Source organism: Carcharodon carcharias, chromosome 4, assembly GCF_017639515.1.
Source record: "Carcharodon carcharias isolate sCarCar2 chromosome 4, sCarCar2.pri, whole genome shotgun sequence".
Taxonomy (NCBI): domain Eukaryota; kingdom Metazoa; phylum Chordata; class Chondrichthyes; order Lamniformes; family Lamnidae; genus Carcharodon; species Carcharodon carcharias.
Genome location: NC_054470.1, coordinates 38,686,091 through 38,702,809, shown reverse-complemented (window position 1 = coordinate 38,702,809; position 16,719 = coordinate 38,686,091). Strand labels below are relative to the sequence as shown.

Sequence of the window (16,719 nt, the reverse complement as noted above, 5' to 3'; positions counted from 1 at the left end):
CTAGGACACCCAGATCCCTCTTTATCACGTTCTGCAGACTCTCTCTAATTAAATAATTTTCTGCTTTTCTAACCTTCCTACCAAGTTTTTTGCCCAATCATGGAACGTATCTATTTCCTTTGGTAGGCTTTTTGTGTTCTACTCACAACTTGCTTTCCCACTGATTTTTGTTTTGTCAGCAAGTCTGGCTTCAATACAGTCTGTCCCCTCAGCCGAGACTTAGATTGTAAATAGTTGAGGCCCCAGCTCTCAGCCATGTGGCACCCAACTAGTTACAGTTTGCTCACCTGAAAATTACCATTTATCCAGGCTCTCTGTTTCCTGTCAGTTAGCCAATCCTCCATCCATGCTAACATATTAGCCCCAACACCATGAGCTCTTATCTTGTGCAGTAACCTTTTATGTGGCACCTTATCAAAAACTTTTTGGAATTCCAAATGCACTACATATACCAGTTCCCCTTTATCCATCCTTTACATTCTCAAAGAACTCTAATAGATTTGTCAAACACAATTTCTCTTGCACAAAAGCATGTTGACTTGGCTTGATCGTATTAGGAGTCCGGCACCAAAATAGCATAGGGCAGACTTGGAGCCCATCTTTTCCAGTGTGGAAGAGGTGGCCTATTCCAATAGCACACTTGAGGCAGCCGCTGAACAACATTTCATCATCCATTGTAGCACAAGTGGAAGCTAATGAACATCTGTGTGCTGCAGTAGACATTAAGGCTCACTGCCGTGCAAGTTCAGACAGCAAACTGCTATGCAAGGTAAGATTGTTGTCATCGTGGCTGCCAGTGAATACTAGTGCTCAAAGTGGTTTGCAGGTCTCACAGCAATCTCTCCTTCAACAGATTACTAGTATTTCTGAGACACCAGCCCAGGGAAGTGGCAGCAACTCTATGGAGCAGGAACCTGCTGTCTCCTCTCACTGTAGTGACACCATGCCAGTGCCAGCCACTCCAGTCTGCTGCTACCTATGCCAAGATTATGCAGGTTATAGTTGAGGCTTCTAGGGTCAGAACTGCATGATGTTGTCCTGCAAGTCCACTTCCCCCACTGAAAGTCAACAGCATTCCATCAGCTGTGCTGCAGCCGCTGGGGTAACACTGTGTAGGAGTACTAGGACAAGCAGAGGTACCCGCAAGACAAGCAAAAAGGAATGCAGAAGGGTGATTAATTGATGTTTGTATGCAACATGGCATGCTTTGATTTATAACTTTGGTTTGGAACATTCATTTTGTGGTGGCTTTTTAGCATTGCGCTCAAGCGAGTGCTGTGAAGGTCAGTGATAGCACAGAAAGCCCACCGAGGTACTGATTGCCTCCTCCTCCTTTTCAACTAAGCTGCCATATAGCCAGAGCCAAGGATTATGCTCTTATGATAACAATGATATGCAGCATGGAGTAGACCACCACAAATTTTGACAGGCTCTGTTGAATACAGCAGAGGTACTGTCTGAAGAGATAATTCCAAAGCTGCCCAGGTAGAAATGTTGTTTCAACCCCAATGGCCTGTGTGGTGGCATGGCTTTCATTGCATGCATGCTACACACCTGGGCATGGGTTGCATACTGGAGTCATGAGGCATGTCATCAAAGAATATCCCTTGTCACCCAATAGCTACCCTTCGAATGGCCATGGTTCAAATACACATGGCACAGAGGCCTAGCTGCCACAGAATGAACAAATCATGACTGCTGCTAGGATACCGAGCATTGGCCTGCATGATTCACTGTGGATGGACGTAGAACAGCTGGATGTTAAAAGTGTGGAATCTCTTTCAGTTGCAGTACATCCCTCAGAGTTTACACGTCGCACCTGCAAAGACATATGTGCAGTTGATAGACCCTGCACCACAGGGAAGCCTGTAATCCTCACAAATCCATATTCTCGCTCTGCCTGCTTCTCTCTGGCAAGACAGAATTAAATATATTCAGCTTCTAACCTCAGTGACTCCATACCCCATCCTACACAACCCTGAATAGCAAACTGGGAGATGTTGCGAATATCTGCCTAGAAGGTGCATGACAAATGAAAGTTTATTACCACAGTTACCTTCACATCCAGTGGCTGGTCATTGCCCTGTTTTGAGGTTGCTGTTGTCTCTGCAGCAGATGGCAGATTTCAGTAAGGACATCCTTACTGAAGCAAAGACATTTGAAGCACTGTTCCTCACACCTTGTCACATGTTTGTACTGTTTCAACATGGATTACTTTTGAAGTTCAGTCACGTTGTGTGTAGTCAGCAGCCACAGGTCCTACAACAAATACTTGAATAAATGACTAAATCATCTTTTTTTCCCCAAGAAACGCTGGTCAAAATACCAGAAGAACTCCCTGCCTTTCTTCAAATAATCAAAACATTAAAATAAAACAATTGGTTGGAAGATGTGGGATTTCTTTTTACACCCATATAGTTTATCTGCTGAAAGTAAGCAATAGGAATGGGCCAATTCAACTCAGATTAAATCAGCACACTAAATAAAGTATGAAAACCTTTCTTGGTATTCATGCATTTGTGTCTGTGTGGTATTTATGCAACTCCCATGGTCAGTTCCAAGGTCTTTTTATTCAGTAGTTTACAAGCACTGCGCATTGTTCTGACGAATATGTGGAGATTGTAAGTAAATAGTTGCCACTCCAGTTCTCCCAGACAGAAGAATTCTTTCATCTGGAGTTCAAGGTTTTTTGAATCCACATGACAGTATCTCTCTCTCTCTCTCTCTCTCTCTCTGATGATATGCTTCATTTTGTTTCTTACAGAAAGCCAGCTCAACACTAGGGGCTGGATTTTACATATCTCACTGGGCGTGTTTTCAGCAGAGGAAGGCACATAAAATATGACGGCGGCAAGCCCACCACCTTCCTGCCCACCCCTGAGCTGTTCCCCTTAATACAGGAGGTGGATGCTGAAATCAGCAGCCCATTAAGGGTTAATTGAGGTAGTTAACAAGCCAATTAACCTGGATAATACAAGTGCCCACACCATAGTACAGTTGGCATAGGTAGGCGGGTAAAAATGGGCTGGAACGAAGACCTTTGGGGGTGGGGGTGTTCTGAACACATTGGAGACACCCCCCAAACTTTTAGCCCTGCCTATGTTCCCTCTCACTTGGCCCCTAAAACCAGGCCCCCCACCACCATCCCTAGGCTGCCTGATCCCTCCTCACCCAAAAAGGCCTGATTTACTTGTGCCTGGCACCCACCTTCTCTTCTTCCTGGGCCTGCTGCAGACCTGGTAGCACCCACTACTGAGCTCTGGCGCTGCTGGGACTACTGGAGCTGCCGGCCAATCTGATTGGCTTCCTTCCACTGAGGGACAGAAGTCCCCCAAGCACCTTGTTTAACCCACCTGCTGCATGTTACGGCTGCGGTCATGTTATGACTTCTTTCAGTACATTGGTTCCCGGCCGACTTTCCTTCTGAGAATTCGGTGGTGGGTGGGTGGCAGAAGAGCAGTCCACCACCCTCACCCCTGCAACCCCAGTGAAATCTAGCCCTTGGAAAATGGCAACAGAAATGTTACAATTTTTTCAGAAAAGCACAGTAATTATGTTTTTTATTACTGATCAATATTTCCAAGTCCATATGGCCTCTTGAAAGTCCATTTATTTACTTGTTTCCCCAAATTTTCCACCCTTCCTTCTCTCTTGAAAGTAGTCATTTATGATTGGACACTATCCACCATCCAGTGGCTTGTCCAAATTGCTATTCATCATGATTCAAGCAAGAGAGTGAATCATGGCAAGTTGTTCAATCATGGAGGACTCTGTCTCCACAGAAAGCAGTGGTTTATAGCACAGGCGAGTCTTTGACCCATGCAGCCTCTTTACTAGAGGAATCCAAAACCAGGTTCACAGCTGAAATCTCTCCCATATTCGTGAACATTCTGCTTCTTCAAACTCTTAACTTTTCCCTTAAAAAATTGTGATCTTTGCCAAGACCTATCCATGTCATGCCCAGCAACCCTCTGAGCAATTAAATTCCTTTTCATCTATCTTTTCACTCTCTTACTGATAATTTTTAAAACTTCCATTAGATTGCCTCCTTTGCCTCTACGTATCGCTGGCCTTCTATCCAGCTTCACCTGTTCCACTCCCCCTTAAACAGTATATACTTCACCATATTTTTACTACACTTCAGTTCTGAAGAAGAGTCTTACGGACTTGAAATGTTAATTCTGTCTTTCTCTCCACAGATGCTCAGACCTGCTGAGTTTTTCCAGCATTTTTTGTTTTTGTTTCAGATTTCCAGCATCTGCAGTATTTTGCCTTTATGCTATTTAATTTATTGAGCTTCTTTCCTTTTTTATGATTTGGGTTTTATTAGTTGCATCCCTCTCAGAAGGGTACACTTTGTTGAAGGAATTATTTTAGTTAATTTGATAAGACCGAGAAAACCCAGAGTCTGCTTATGACTAGATCAATGAAGGAAACAGTGGAAAGCCCACCACGACTTTCACAGCAGTAAATGTATCCTCCTCGGCGTTGACCACATGCTGGAAAGAAGTCAGTTATTTTTATCTACAGTGATTTATTTCCGCTATTTCAGGTTAATTTTGAACAGAATGTCCAAAAGCACCGAATCGTGACAATTGAAAAAGACAATTGTTTTGCATAACAAGACAACAGCAGCATTGAACTAAATCGGAGAAGATTTGCAAAGAACTTAATTTATCCCTGGAGAAAAGGATTAAGGACATTAAAGACAATGACGTAACAAATAAGGGTGAGTGGATAACATCTCCCGATGTTACAACACGTGATTAAATTGACAGAGGAAAGTGAATTCTGGAACTGGAAGTTAAAATGTGTATGACGTAAATGGAATTAAACTGTCAATAATTATGCTGCGTTGACCGTTTGCAACACTTGATAGCAGTAAAATTGTACACGCTGATATCTTCTTTTTGTATGAACAAATATTTGCATATTTATTTAAATGCTATGTCAAATATCGTTCTCTGTTCAGAAAACGCTATGAAACCCTGGCTTTTATAAATAAATAAAAATACATCATGATCAAAAATACCAACTTTCGGTTTCAATTTAAAATTTGTTTGTGTGGACCTTTGGTAAGAAAGTGGAAACCGTTTAAGCCAGAATTACATTTGCAACTGGAAAGGAAGGAATGTCATGCTGGGAGCACACCTAATTATCAGTGAATTGGTTCTTACCTTTTGTCCTTAAAGCGGTTTGTCGAATATGAATTGTGCCCTAATTTAATGCAAAGGTTGGTATTCAAAATGCGCTGCCGGGAATGTGGAGGTGAGAATTACCTGATAATTGTTAATGGGTTTGGGTTAGTGAATGTCTGGAGTTCAGATCAACCATAGAATTAATTTAACGCTACCATTAGAATGCATTGTCCTCCAGCCAGATTTCACATTTAGAACCAGAATCAGTGCTATTACTGTATGTTGTTATTTAATGGGAATAATGGAATTTTCAGCAGTTACTAGGTAAGTTTGTGTCTTTTTAAGACGGCAATAAAACATTAACCAAAACATTGTTGAATTTGAATTGGTAATCTTGACCCTGCTTTTCCAGGTTTCTCCTAGTGTTCTTTCCCTTCCAGGCTGTCGGGTTTGGGAATGGTAAGTGACCATTCGCCTGCTGATCAATTTATTATAACGACTTTAAATTTCTGTCGACCATCTTCTGTATTGTCTGTCTGTTTCAGACTGTGGAGGTGATTGGAATTGTGATCGACAGATTGCAAAGTCCACTCTTCAGAAGCCAGTCGGGAAAAGCCCCAAATCTCTCACTGAATTTAACCGGCTGAACGGCAAACGCCAAGAACCAAATTCCTCCGAGACGGTTAACATCATTCGCTTCGGTGGGCTGACGGACAGTAAGTTACTTGCCAGTTATTGAATTGAGTTTGAGCCTCTTTTTTATTCTTCTAAAGCGGCAATATTGTCAACACTTAAGGTCTGAATATAGTCCTATCGTGTATTTAATGTGTAGTGTCCCAGTTAGTTTCCTCTAAAGAATCCTATGGTCTTTCGAAAATCAAATAGAAAACGGGCTTTTCACAAAAATTGTTTTCAGTTGTTAACTCTCCAAATGTTTATTTTAACTTTTTTGTATTAGTTATTGCAAAACACTTATGCAGGAAATAAGCTTAGTTTCTTGTATCTAGATTTTGAATTCTTGCATACTGACTCTCCAGAATGTCTATGCGATAGCCTGTGTATTACAGAGCAATAGACTTACCCAACTTCCTGACTGCCCAGCCAAAGTGGCATTCTGCTCATTAGTGCATGAATGCAATATAAATTTTTGATGGTTGTGAAGAGCCATAGTCTAATTTCTAATAAATAAAAAAATAAAACTGTACAGGATGGACTGGTGAGCTTTTAAAAGTCCCTTTGCACTTTTATTACAGTTTAAATGTATCTGCCTCAGGATTTATTCTCCCAGATGTGTCTCTGCTTGATCCCAACTGTAAGATATAGTACACACAAGTGGTTTTAGCTTTACAGCATAATCTATGTATTATATATTTTAACTCTTGCTGCTTCCATTTTGATATTTTTGAATTAATTGGTGTTCTTGGCCTCCAGGCAAGACCCTGGACAGGAGTTGCTGCAGGAATGGTGGAACATGCATTCTGGGCAGTTTCTGTGCTTGTCCAATTCACTTTATTGGCAGATACTGCGAGCTGGATGAGCGCCTTAAGTAAGAAATTTCTCCTAATGTTGTCTTTCAAATTTACATTGCATTCTGCCTACTGGACTAAATGTTGTCATATTTCTGTTCTTTGGCAGGAGATGTGGAAAATTTAAAGATGGCCAGTGGGTTTTAAAGCATTGTACCTGGTGTAAATGTAGCTATGGGAGTCTACACTGCATTGAAGCATTTGGGAAGGTTGAGAACTGTGGTAAGTGTTAAGATGAACCTGTGGAGGGAGGGGGTTGGTAGAATTGGGTGTGGCCACTGCAAGTAGTACCTGTGCTGAAACAGAATACAAAGTGCATCCAGCACATTGCCTGACTGTCTATATGCACATGTCCAAACTCTAGGCAATAAGTGCCAGTAAGTTCTATTTTCACTTTCTACCAATATTCTCTCCTTTTCGTTCTGAAGTTTTTTTTACTGGGTATAATTCTATAAGCATTAGCTGCCCTTCAGTTCTTCCTTCAAATGGTAATTGTTCTATGCGAGCCTGTACAGTAAGTGCCTTAGAATCTTCAGCAAAAAGATACTAGTGGTAAATATGTAAGTCATTTCCCACATTTGTGCACTTTCAGCAAGGAGCATTCAATAACAGTTAGGAATGGAACCATGGCCAAATTTCTTCCCCTAATCCATGATCCTGAGGCCAGTTATTCTAATTTTTGCCACTCCCAGTTGAGATCAGCTGAGTCCCTGCTGAGGGAGATCAAAGCAAGGAACCTTTTGGCCTTTATGACTTGATGTCACTTGGTTCCTTCACAGGCTAGGGTTACTAGGTGTGAAGTTTCTGAAGTCTTGCACAGCTTCACAAAGGATTATTGAAGTGTTCTAAAAGTATCTTTATAATCTTGGCCTGTGCAGTGTAACTACTTATCCCTGGAAACGTCATCTTAAAACTGTTCATAAATATGCTAGTGTCAGACTGTACATTGCGAATAATCAGATAAACCCTTTGTCCATGCCAGGCTGTCAACATTGGAGAAATGTTTGTGAGGTTTATATTCTGTAAACCTGTATAAACTATGCACATAGTTAAAAGATCAAATTAGTCACATTTTGACTTCTGAATGAACAAATGATTATTATTCCTAAAATGAGGTGTGGGAAGCAGCGTGCTAATTTTAACCAGAGTAATGGTGGGCCATTGCAATTGGGTTCTTAAGGCATTCCTGCTTTTTAATAAGACTTTTTTTGTGATGCCTGCTGGGGTTGTTTATGCATGAATGTTGGGCCTTAGCATTATTGGCCTCATAGCTGAAAAGCCCACTGAAACATGTATAAAGAAGGTACTGGTATGAGATACTGGAGGGGCTGCCAGGACATATGAAACTATTAATCAGCATGGCTTTCAAAAATTTGCATTGGATATTTTACCACATTAAACAGTGCTGAGGTGTAGGGAGCTAGTGAAAAACAGTAAACATCTGCATTAACAAAGATAATTGCACTGCCTCTAGTAATCCAATTTATATAGCATTCACTTTTTTATAGCATTAATGCCAGTGGCATCCTTCCTCATCAGCAGTACTATGGGAGAGGTACAAAGGCCCCATTAATGGAACACGGCTGAACTAGAATTTTTTTGGGCTGGCAGCCAGCAATGTGAAGAAATGTGTAGTGATTCATTTTGTTAGGAAAAACATGGAGAACCCATATGACATAAAGGCTGCAACTCTAAGTTGGTGCAGGTGCAGAGGGACTTGGGTGTACATGTGCATAATTCATTAAAGGTGGTAGGCCAGGTTGAGAGAGCAGTTAATAAAGCATACAGTATCCTTGGCTTAAGGGCATAAGTGTACAAGATCAGGAAGTTCTGTTGAATTTGTATAAGACACTAGTATTGCATTCAGTTCTGGGTGCCACACTTTAGGAAGGATGTGATGGCATTGGAGAGAGTGGCAAGTAACATTTGTGCTATAAGTGGCAGGCAATGACCATCTCCAACAAAAGAGAATCTAGCCATTGCCACTTAATATTCAATGGCATTACCATTGCTGTATCCCCCACTATCAACATCCTGGGGGGTTACCATTGACCAGAAACTGAACTGGACCAGCCATATAAATACTGTGGCTACAAGGGCAGGTCAGAGGTTAGGAATCTTGTGGCAAGCAACTCACCTACTGACTCCAAAGCCTGTCCACCATCAAGGCACAAGTCAGGAGTGTGATAGAATACTCCCCACTTGCCTGGATGAGTACAGCTCCAACAACACAAGCTTGACTCCACCCACAAATATTCACTCCCTCCACCAACGCGCAGTGGCAGCAGTGTGTACCATCTACAAGACGCGCTGCAGGAACTCACCAAGGCTCCTTAGTACCTTCCAAACCTATGACAGCTATCATCTAGAAGGACAAGGGCAGCAGGTGCATGGGAAAACCACCACCTGGAAGTTCTACTCCAAGCCCTCTGCCATCCTGAGTTGGAAATATATCGCTGTTCCTTCACTGTCACTGGGTCAAAATCCTTGAACTCCCTCCCTAACCACACTGTGGGTGTACCTGCACCACAGGGACTGCAGCGGTTAGAGAAAGTGGCTCACCACCACCTACTGATGGGCAATAAATGCTGACCCAGCCAGCAGCACTCACATCCCATGAATGAAATAAAGATTCACGAGAATGGCTCCAGGGCTTGGGAACTTCAGTTACAAAGATAGATTGGAGAAAACAAGGCTGAGAGGAGATTTTGATAGAGGTATTCAAAATCAGGAGGAGCCTGGACAGAGAAGATGGAGAAACCGTTCCCACTTGTGAGAGGATCATGAATGAGTGTGTTTGGGTGTATATGTACAGATTTTAAGTAATTAGTAAAACAAGCAAAAGTGAAATAAGGAAAAAGTTTCATACAGCAGGTGGTTAGGGTCTGGAATGCACTGCCTGAGTAAAGTGGAGGCAGCTTCAATTGATGCATTCAAAAAGGAATTAGACTTTCAATGTGCAGAGTTATGGGGAGGAGGTAGGGAGGGGGTTGGCACAAGGTGAGTTGCTCATTTGGAGAGCTGGTGCAGATTGGATTGGCCAAAGGGCTGCCTCTGCTGTAATGATTGCATTAAAGACAATTGTTTCCTGATTTGTTTGATAACACAACACTACTGTCATGATGCCATGGGACATTTTATAATGTTAAAGGTACAATATAACTGCAAGTTGTTTGGCCATTTCAATTTGGAACAGTCTAGAAATCAAAATTAAAGAAGCAGATTTATGATGGTCAAATTCGCCAGTGCTCTGAAATCTACCCTACATTTCAAATTGGGTGATTTCACTTATGAGCAGAAAAGTAATGGTGATTTATATAAGAACAGGAGTAGGCCATTCAGCCCACATGCCTGTTCCAACATTCAATGCGATCATGGTTAATCTGTGACCTAACTCCATATATCTCCTTTGCCCCACATCCCTTATTACCTTTGGCTAACAAAATTTAAAACTGATTGATAAGTTCTTTAACTGATCGAGTTCTATCATTTCCAAAAAATTTCCAACTCCTACACTGGATTCAAATTTCACTTCTACTTTTTAAACTGTCTTAGTTCTAGATGCTCCAACCAGCAGAAATAATCAGTGTCCCATGTGTGTGCACACCATTATTTAAGGGGCCTGCATTACTCCTGACATCCCTCTTTTTCCTAACACTTTTTTTAATGATTTTGATGTGTCTTGCAAGTTTATCCTCTTAATCCCTTTATGTAGCTCTTACTATTTTGCCACCCATCCTCTGCTGTTCGTTGCATCTTTCCCATTTCAGGATCTGTGCTTTATTTGCACGCTTTTTCTTTTTAGTTTCATGTCTCTTGCCCCTTTATTTGTCCTTGGCTCTTTTTGGCAAGTAGAGCTCTCTTCTTTCCCCCTTAGGGGTACAACTGATACTGTATCACCATTAAATCTTTGTTTGAACACCTCCCACTGATCCATTATTTTGCCTATTAACAGACTTGCCCAGTTGACTATGGATAGTCTTATCATACCTAAATCTAGAATCCGTTTTGCATTTCGAACATTGTTAAACTCCTTCATATGATCACCACTATTAGATAAATTTTCATGGACAGTTAGGCTGTTGACTAAATCTGGCTCATTACTCATTACTAAATTTAATATGGCATGGCACCTTGTTGACAAGACATACTGCTGCAGGAGACTAGTTAGAAAGTTAAAACCACCCCGCTTTTGCTACATGCTTGTCCAACCTCTGCATTTATGCAATCAACCATTTCATAGTTGCTACCAGGAGGCCTTTACACAACTCCACTACAGTTTTAAATTCTTTACTATTCTCCCCAGGAGGTCTCCATTGCCTGCTTACCCCTCATTTTATCCTCATCATTCAAATAATGATGCTGCTCGCTCTCTCCTCATATATTTAGTTCTGAATACTGAGAAGCCATGCCCCAGCAAGTTGCACCTGCAATTCATGCAAATTGTTCCTTATACTCCATGTGCTTGTATAAAGAATATGTAGGCCACAACCTTAACCTGTCTTTTCTGCTTTAACGTTTTGCTCTCCCGTTTCTTATTTCTCGTTACTTTGCAGCTTTTAGTTTTTCCCCTGTAGCTGACTGTTACTCAGTTGTCTTCCTCTTTATAAAAACAAAAAAACTACGGATGCTAGAAATCCAAAACAAAAACAGAATTACCTGGAAAAACTCAGCAGGTCTGGCAGCATCGGCGGAGAAGAAAAGAGTTGAAGTTTCGAGTCCTCATGACCCTTCAACAGAACTAGGTGAATCCAAGGAAGGGGTGAAATATAAGCTGGTTTAATGTGTGCGTGTGGGGAGGGGAGAGAAGTGGAGGGGGTGGGGGGAGAGAAGTGGCGCGGGCTGGTGTGGTTGTAGGGACAAACAAGCAGTGATAGAAGCAGATCATCAAAAGATGTCACAGACAACAGAACAAAAGAACACATAGATGTTGAAGTTGGTGATATTATTTAAACGAATGTGCTAATTAAGAATGGATGGTAGGGCACTCAAGGTATAGCTCTAGTGGGCGTGGGGGGAGCATAAGATTTAAAAATATTTAAAAATAATGGAAATAGGTGGGGAAAGAAAAATCTATATTTTTTATTTGGAAAAAAACAAAAGGAAGGGGGTGGGGATGGAGGAGGGAGTTCAAGACCTAAAGTTGTTGAATTCAATATTCGGTCCGGAAGGCTGTAAAGTGCCTGGTCGGAAGATGAGGTGTTGTTCCTCCAGTTTGCGTTGGGCTTCACTGGAACAATGCAGCAAGCCAAGGACAGACATGTGGGCAAGAGAGCAGGGTGGAGTGTTAAAATGGCAAGCGACAGGGAGGTTTCGGTCATTCTTGCGGACAGACCGCAGGTGTTCTGCAAAGAGGTCGCCCAGTTTACGTTTGGTCTCTCCAATGTAGAGGAGACCACATTGGGAGCAATGAATGCAGTAGACTAAGTTGGGGGAAATGCAAGTGAAATACTGCTTCACTTGAAAGGAGTATTTGGGCCCTTGGACAGTGAGGAGAGAGGAAGTGAAGGGGCAGGTGTTACATCTTTTGCGTGGGCATAGGGTGGTGCCATAGGTGGGGGTTGGGGGAGTAGGGGTGATGGAGGAGTGGACCAGGGTGTCCCGGAGGGAACGATCCTTACGGAATGCCGACGGGGGTTGAAGGGAAGATGTTTGGTGGTGGCATCATGCTGGAGTTGGCGGAAATGGCGGAGGCTGGTGGGGTGATAAGTGAGGACAAGGGGGACCCTTATCATGTTTCTGGGAGGGAGGAGAAGGCATGAGGGTGGATGCGCGGGAGATGGGCTGGACACGGTTGAGGGCCCTGTCAACGACCGTGGGTGGAAAACCTCGGTTAAGAAAGAAGGAGGACATGTCAGAGGAACTGTTTTTGAAGGGAGCATCATTGGAACAGATGCAACGGAGGCGAAGGAACTGAGAGATTGGGATGGAGTCCTTACAGGAAGAGAGGTGTGAGGAGCCGTAGTCGAGGTAGCTGTGGGAGTCGGTAGGCTTGTAATGGATATTGGTGGACAGTCTATCACCAGAGATTGAGACAGAGGTCAAGGAAGAGAAGGGAAGTGTCAGAGATGGACCATGTGAAAATGATGGAGGGGTGGAGATTGAAAGCAAAATTAATAAAATTTTCCAAGTCCCGACACGAGCATGAAGCAGCACTGAAGTAATCATCGATGTACCGGAGAAAGAGTTGTGGAAGGAGGCCGGAGTAGGTCTGGAACAAGGAATGTTCCACATACCCCATAAAGAGACAGGCATAGCTGGGGCCCATGCGGGTACCCATAGCCACACCTTTTTGGAGGAAGTGAGAGGAGTTGAAGGAGAAATTGTTCAGCGTGAGAACAAGTTCAGCCAGACGGAGGAGAGTAGTGGTGGATGGGGATTGTTCGGGCCTCTGTTTGAGGAAGAAGCTAAGGGCCCTCAGACCATCCTGGTGGGGGATGGAAGTGTAGAGGGATTGGACGTCCATGGTGAAGAGGAAGCGGTTGGGGCCAGGGAACTGGAAATTGTTGATGTGACGTAAGATGTCAGAGGAATCACGGATGTAGGTGGGAAGGGACTGGACAAGGGGAGAGAGAAGGGAGTCAAGATAACGAGAAATGCGTTCTGTGAGGCAGGAGCAAGCTGACACGATCGGTCTACTGGGACAGTTCTGTTTGTGGATTTCGGGTAGGAGGTAGAAGTGGGCTGTCCGAGGTTGGGCGACTATCAGGTTGGAAGCTGTGGGAGGAAGATCCCCAGAGGAGATGAGGTCAATGACAGTCCTGGAAACAATGGCTTGATGTTCAGTGGTGGTTCTTTTGTTCTGTTGTCTGTGACATCTTTTGATGATCTGCTTCTATCACTGTTTGTTTATCCCTACAACCACACCAACCCCCTCCACTTCTCTTCCCCCCCCCCCCCCCCCCCCCCCCCCCCCCCCCCCCACACACACACACACACACACACACACACCTTAAACCAGCTTATATTTCACCCCTTCCTTGGATTCACCTAGTTCTGTTGAAGGGTCATGAGGACTCGAAACGTCAACTCTTTTCTTCTCCGCCGATGCTGCCAGACCTGCTGAGTTTTTCCAGGTAATTCTGTTTTTGTTTTGTCTTCCTCTGTTTGTTTTCACACTCATTTGTAACACACTTTTTCTACTTGAGTCCTTGCTCCATTTACTTGATGTGAACTCCCTATTTATCCAGTGCTGGATGTTGCAAGTAGTATGACAAATCAAAGCAGAGGTGTTGCAAAAGGTCGTGGGTGAGATAAAGCTGCAGTTTGCACGTGGAACCTGACAGTGTGTTTGAAAAATGTTGTTGAGGGGTGCAAGGATAGATCCCTGGAGGAACTCGGTAATAATGTGTAAGTGGGAAGAGAAACCATTGGAGGTGATTCCCTGGCTACAACTGATTCCATTCTTCACCATCCAGGTGAGTGCAGTCCCACCCAGCTGGACGATGGAGGAATGTTGTGTGGCTTATGCAATAGGCTGGAGACTGTTGGTTTGAGAAGGGATGGTTTAAAGCTGTCATTTGTGGCTTTTAAGGGCTGTTTTACTACCGTGATATGACAGATATCTGATTAGAAGGATTCAAATGCGATTTAAGAAAGCTGGGAATAGACTTGGAAGGCAACGTGCTCAAGAACTTGAGGAGGATGATGGAGATACTAGCAAGAACCAGGGCAGGGGGGCCAATCTGAAATGGGTGATCTCTTGAAGAGAAGACAGTACTGGAAGAATAAATCACTAACAATATCAACTAACTGGGGGACAGAAAGGAGAAACAAATATAGAAAATTCTTAAAATAGTGGGGGTCACAGCATCTGCAGAGAGGAAGTTGATATTTCAGGCCAGTGACATTTCATTGAAATGGTGGATGCTGCCAGACCTGCATATTCCCAACATTTTCAGTTGTCTTTCAGATTTCTAGCATCTGCAATATTTTGCTTTTGTACTGGGAGAAGATTTATATGCAGTGACGTTCTTTTTGTTCTGATGTAAAGAAAACCCTGACGTTAACTTTATTTTTAAGTTTGCAAATAAACCAGACTAATGAATGGATCTAAACTATCAACCCCTCCACTCACCACCCCTACCTTTTCTCCACCACCCCCCCCCACCCCCCCCGCCAAAATTGAAATGTTCAATATGCATAGTTGCAGAAGCACTTCCTACTGTTTTAGGAAATGGTCCCTTCTCAGTCTCCTATTGGGACTTGCTTGCTGGCTGCTATTTTCTATTGTGTCAGATGACGACTGTTGCAAACCTCATTAGCCTCACATTTACATGAAAATGCAACACTGGGAAAGATTGTTTAGCACACAGGCATAGAAGAATTACAATCATTAACCGATTCCTTAAATGTTTACAATTGACCCCTAACCTGTGCAGAAATTTCCCCCCCCCCTTTTATTTTGTTCTCAGAAATCCTTGCATGTTAAACAAGTGACATCTAATTTTTGTTTTTTTCATTCTAGATCCAGCCCAGGATGATTACTATGATTATGATATGTTGACTGCTGATGCCTTCAGCCTGATACTAGCAAGATCCCCACTGCTGTCTGTGATGTATCTTGCCATAGCATTTGCACTATGAATTTCATAGAATTTATACAGATAAAATATTTAATAGATATATTGGAAGGCCCATGGGTATGAGGTTGCTTCATTCTGTGGAATTTTCTCCATCTGTATGGACGCCAATCATCTCTAGTACCTAATGCAAGTGACTTCATTGGAAAGGCTAGATAGTGATTTTTTTTGACAGGTTGTTTAAATACAACACAGCCAAGTCTTATACTATACTCCCCTGTGTCCATATAGATATTTCCAGTGTGTAGGGCTGGATAAGAACAACATGGGGGAATCCTGACTTTCCCACCACTTATCTCCACAACCCCTGCAGGCTCCCCCCCCACCCGCTACTCTGCCAAATATAGCACTGATTGCTAGTCTGATTGTGATTAGTTAATGCTGCAAAGACCAGAGAACTATCCTGCAGTCTTGATGGACTGTTTAAAGGTCTCTGAATAAGTGCCAATATGAATTCATTTCTTTCTTCCTACCCAACTCCCTGCATGTTGTGCACTGGTCATGTAAATTCTCTGTAAAATGTTATGCCACAGCACAGATTCCTAATCTGTGATGGGAAACTGATTAGGTACAGACAATGCCTGACTTCTGGACGTAAATCTGTTTTCATGTGTTTGTGACAGCCTTATTGAATCCTGTACTACTTTGGAAAAGAAACATGGGTTGCAATCAGCAAGAATCCTACATCAGTAGCCAAGGCAATAGTACGTAAAGCTGTGCAGTATAAAAGCTGTTTCCATGAAAAATGTTTTTGTACATTGATGTTGGAAAATTACATTTTTTACCAGAGCATTGAGTACAAATTAGATATAAATGTTTCCAATGCTGTAAATGCTAGTTTTAATTTGAGTCTTTTACCTGTTTTAATTAGTATCTTGCTAGATTTTGCTGTAATTTGTTTTAATGTCTAATGATGCAATAAAGCCAGGAAAAAGGTGCAATTAAATGGTCGCTCTTATCTGCACTTGGAATCCAGTTTTCTGGGAATGTTGATGTCCAGTTGTGCCTGAAGATGGAGCAGTATTTCAGTCTTGACTGAGTGTAAAGACTATAGTCAAATCACCAGTGCCATCTTGTGGATGATTTAATCTTTTTAGCCCAGCCAAATGATCCCTTTTTCTAGTATTTGAAAAATCAAAATACTGGAAATACTTGGTGGGTCTGGCAGCATCTGTGGGGAGAAACATTTCTGGTTTAATCAGAACTCTACTTGAAATAACAAAAGTACTAGAAAGCAAAGGCATGTTATTTGGCTCGTGTGCTGTGCTGGACATGAGTCTGGGTCACAGAAGTACAATATTGATTCAACAGACCTGTGCTTGTAATTTGTGTCCTATGGTGTTAACTTATTGGGAAACATCTTCCAGGTATTCAATTTCACTTTTTTTGCAGCAAGATGATAGTAAATGAAACTTCTCTATTTCAGAAATTTCAGATGTTCATGCCAACTATGACATGGCTAATGCAAGCTGA

At 42.5% G+C, this 16,719-nt stretch overlaps 1 protein-coding gene across 1 annotated transcript; it reads left to right on the top strand.

Annotated features, from left to right (window-relative positions):
- Nucleotides 1–4,936: 4,936 nt before the first annotated feature.
- Nucleotides 4,937–16,187, top strand: LOC121277278 (cryptic protein-like). The gene is made up of 6 exons (XM_041186548.1): nucleotides 4,937–5,233; nucleotides 5,551–5,597; nucleotides 5,684–5,854; nucleotides 6,570–6,684; nucleotides 6,774–6,886; nucleotides 15,132–16,187. The coding sequence occupies exons 1-6, from the start codon at nucleotides 5,226–5,228 to the stop codon at nucleotides 15,248–15,250; spliced, it is 573 nt and encodes a 190-aa protein (XP_041042482.1). The 5' UTR covers nucleotides 4,937–5,225; the 3' UTR covers nucleotides 15,251–16,187.
- Nucleotides 16,188–16,719: the final 532 nt, after the last annotated feature.

What these genes read in the sequence shown, in the direction of transcription:
- LOC121277278 (XM_041186548.1), top strand. An exon ending in GGCTGTCGGGTTTGGGAATG is followed by an intron (nt 5,598 to 5,683) that starts GTAAGTGACCAT and finishes TGTCTGTTTCAG; the next exon opens with ACTGTGGAGGTGATTGGAAT. An exon ending in TGGGAAGGTTGAGAACTGTG is followed by an intron (nt 6,887 to 15,131) that starts GTAAGTGTTAAG and finishes TTTTCATTCTAG; the next exon opens with ATCCAGCCCAGGATGATTAC.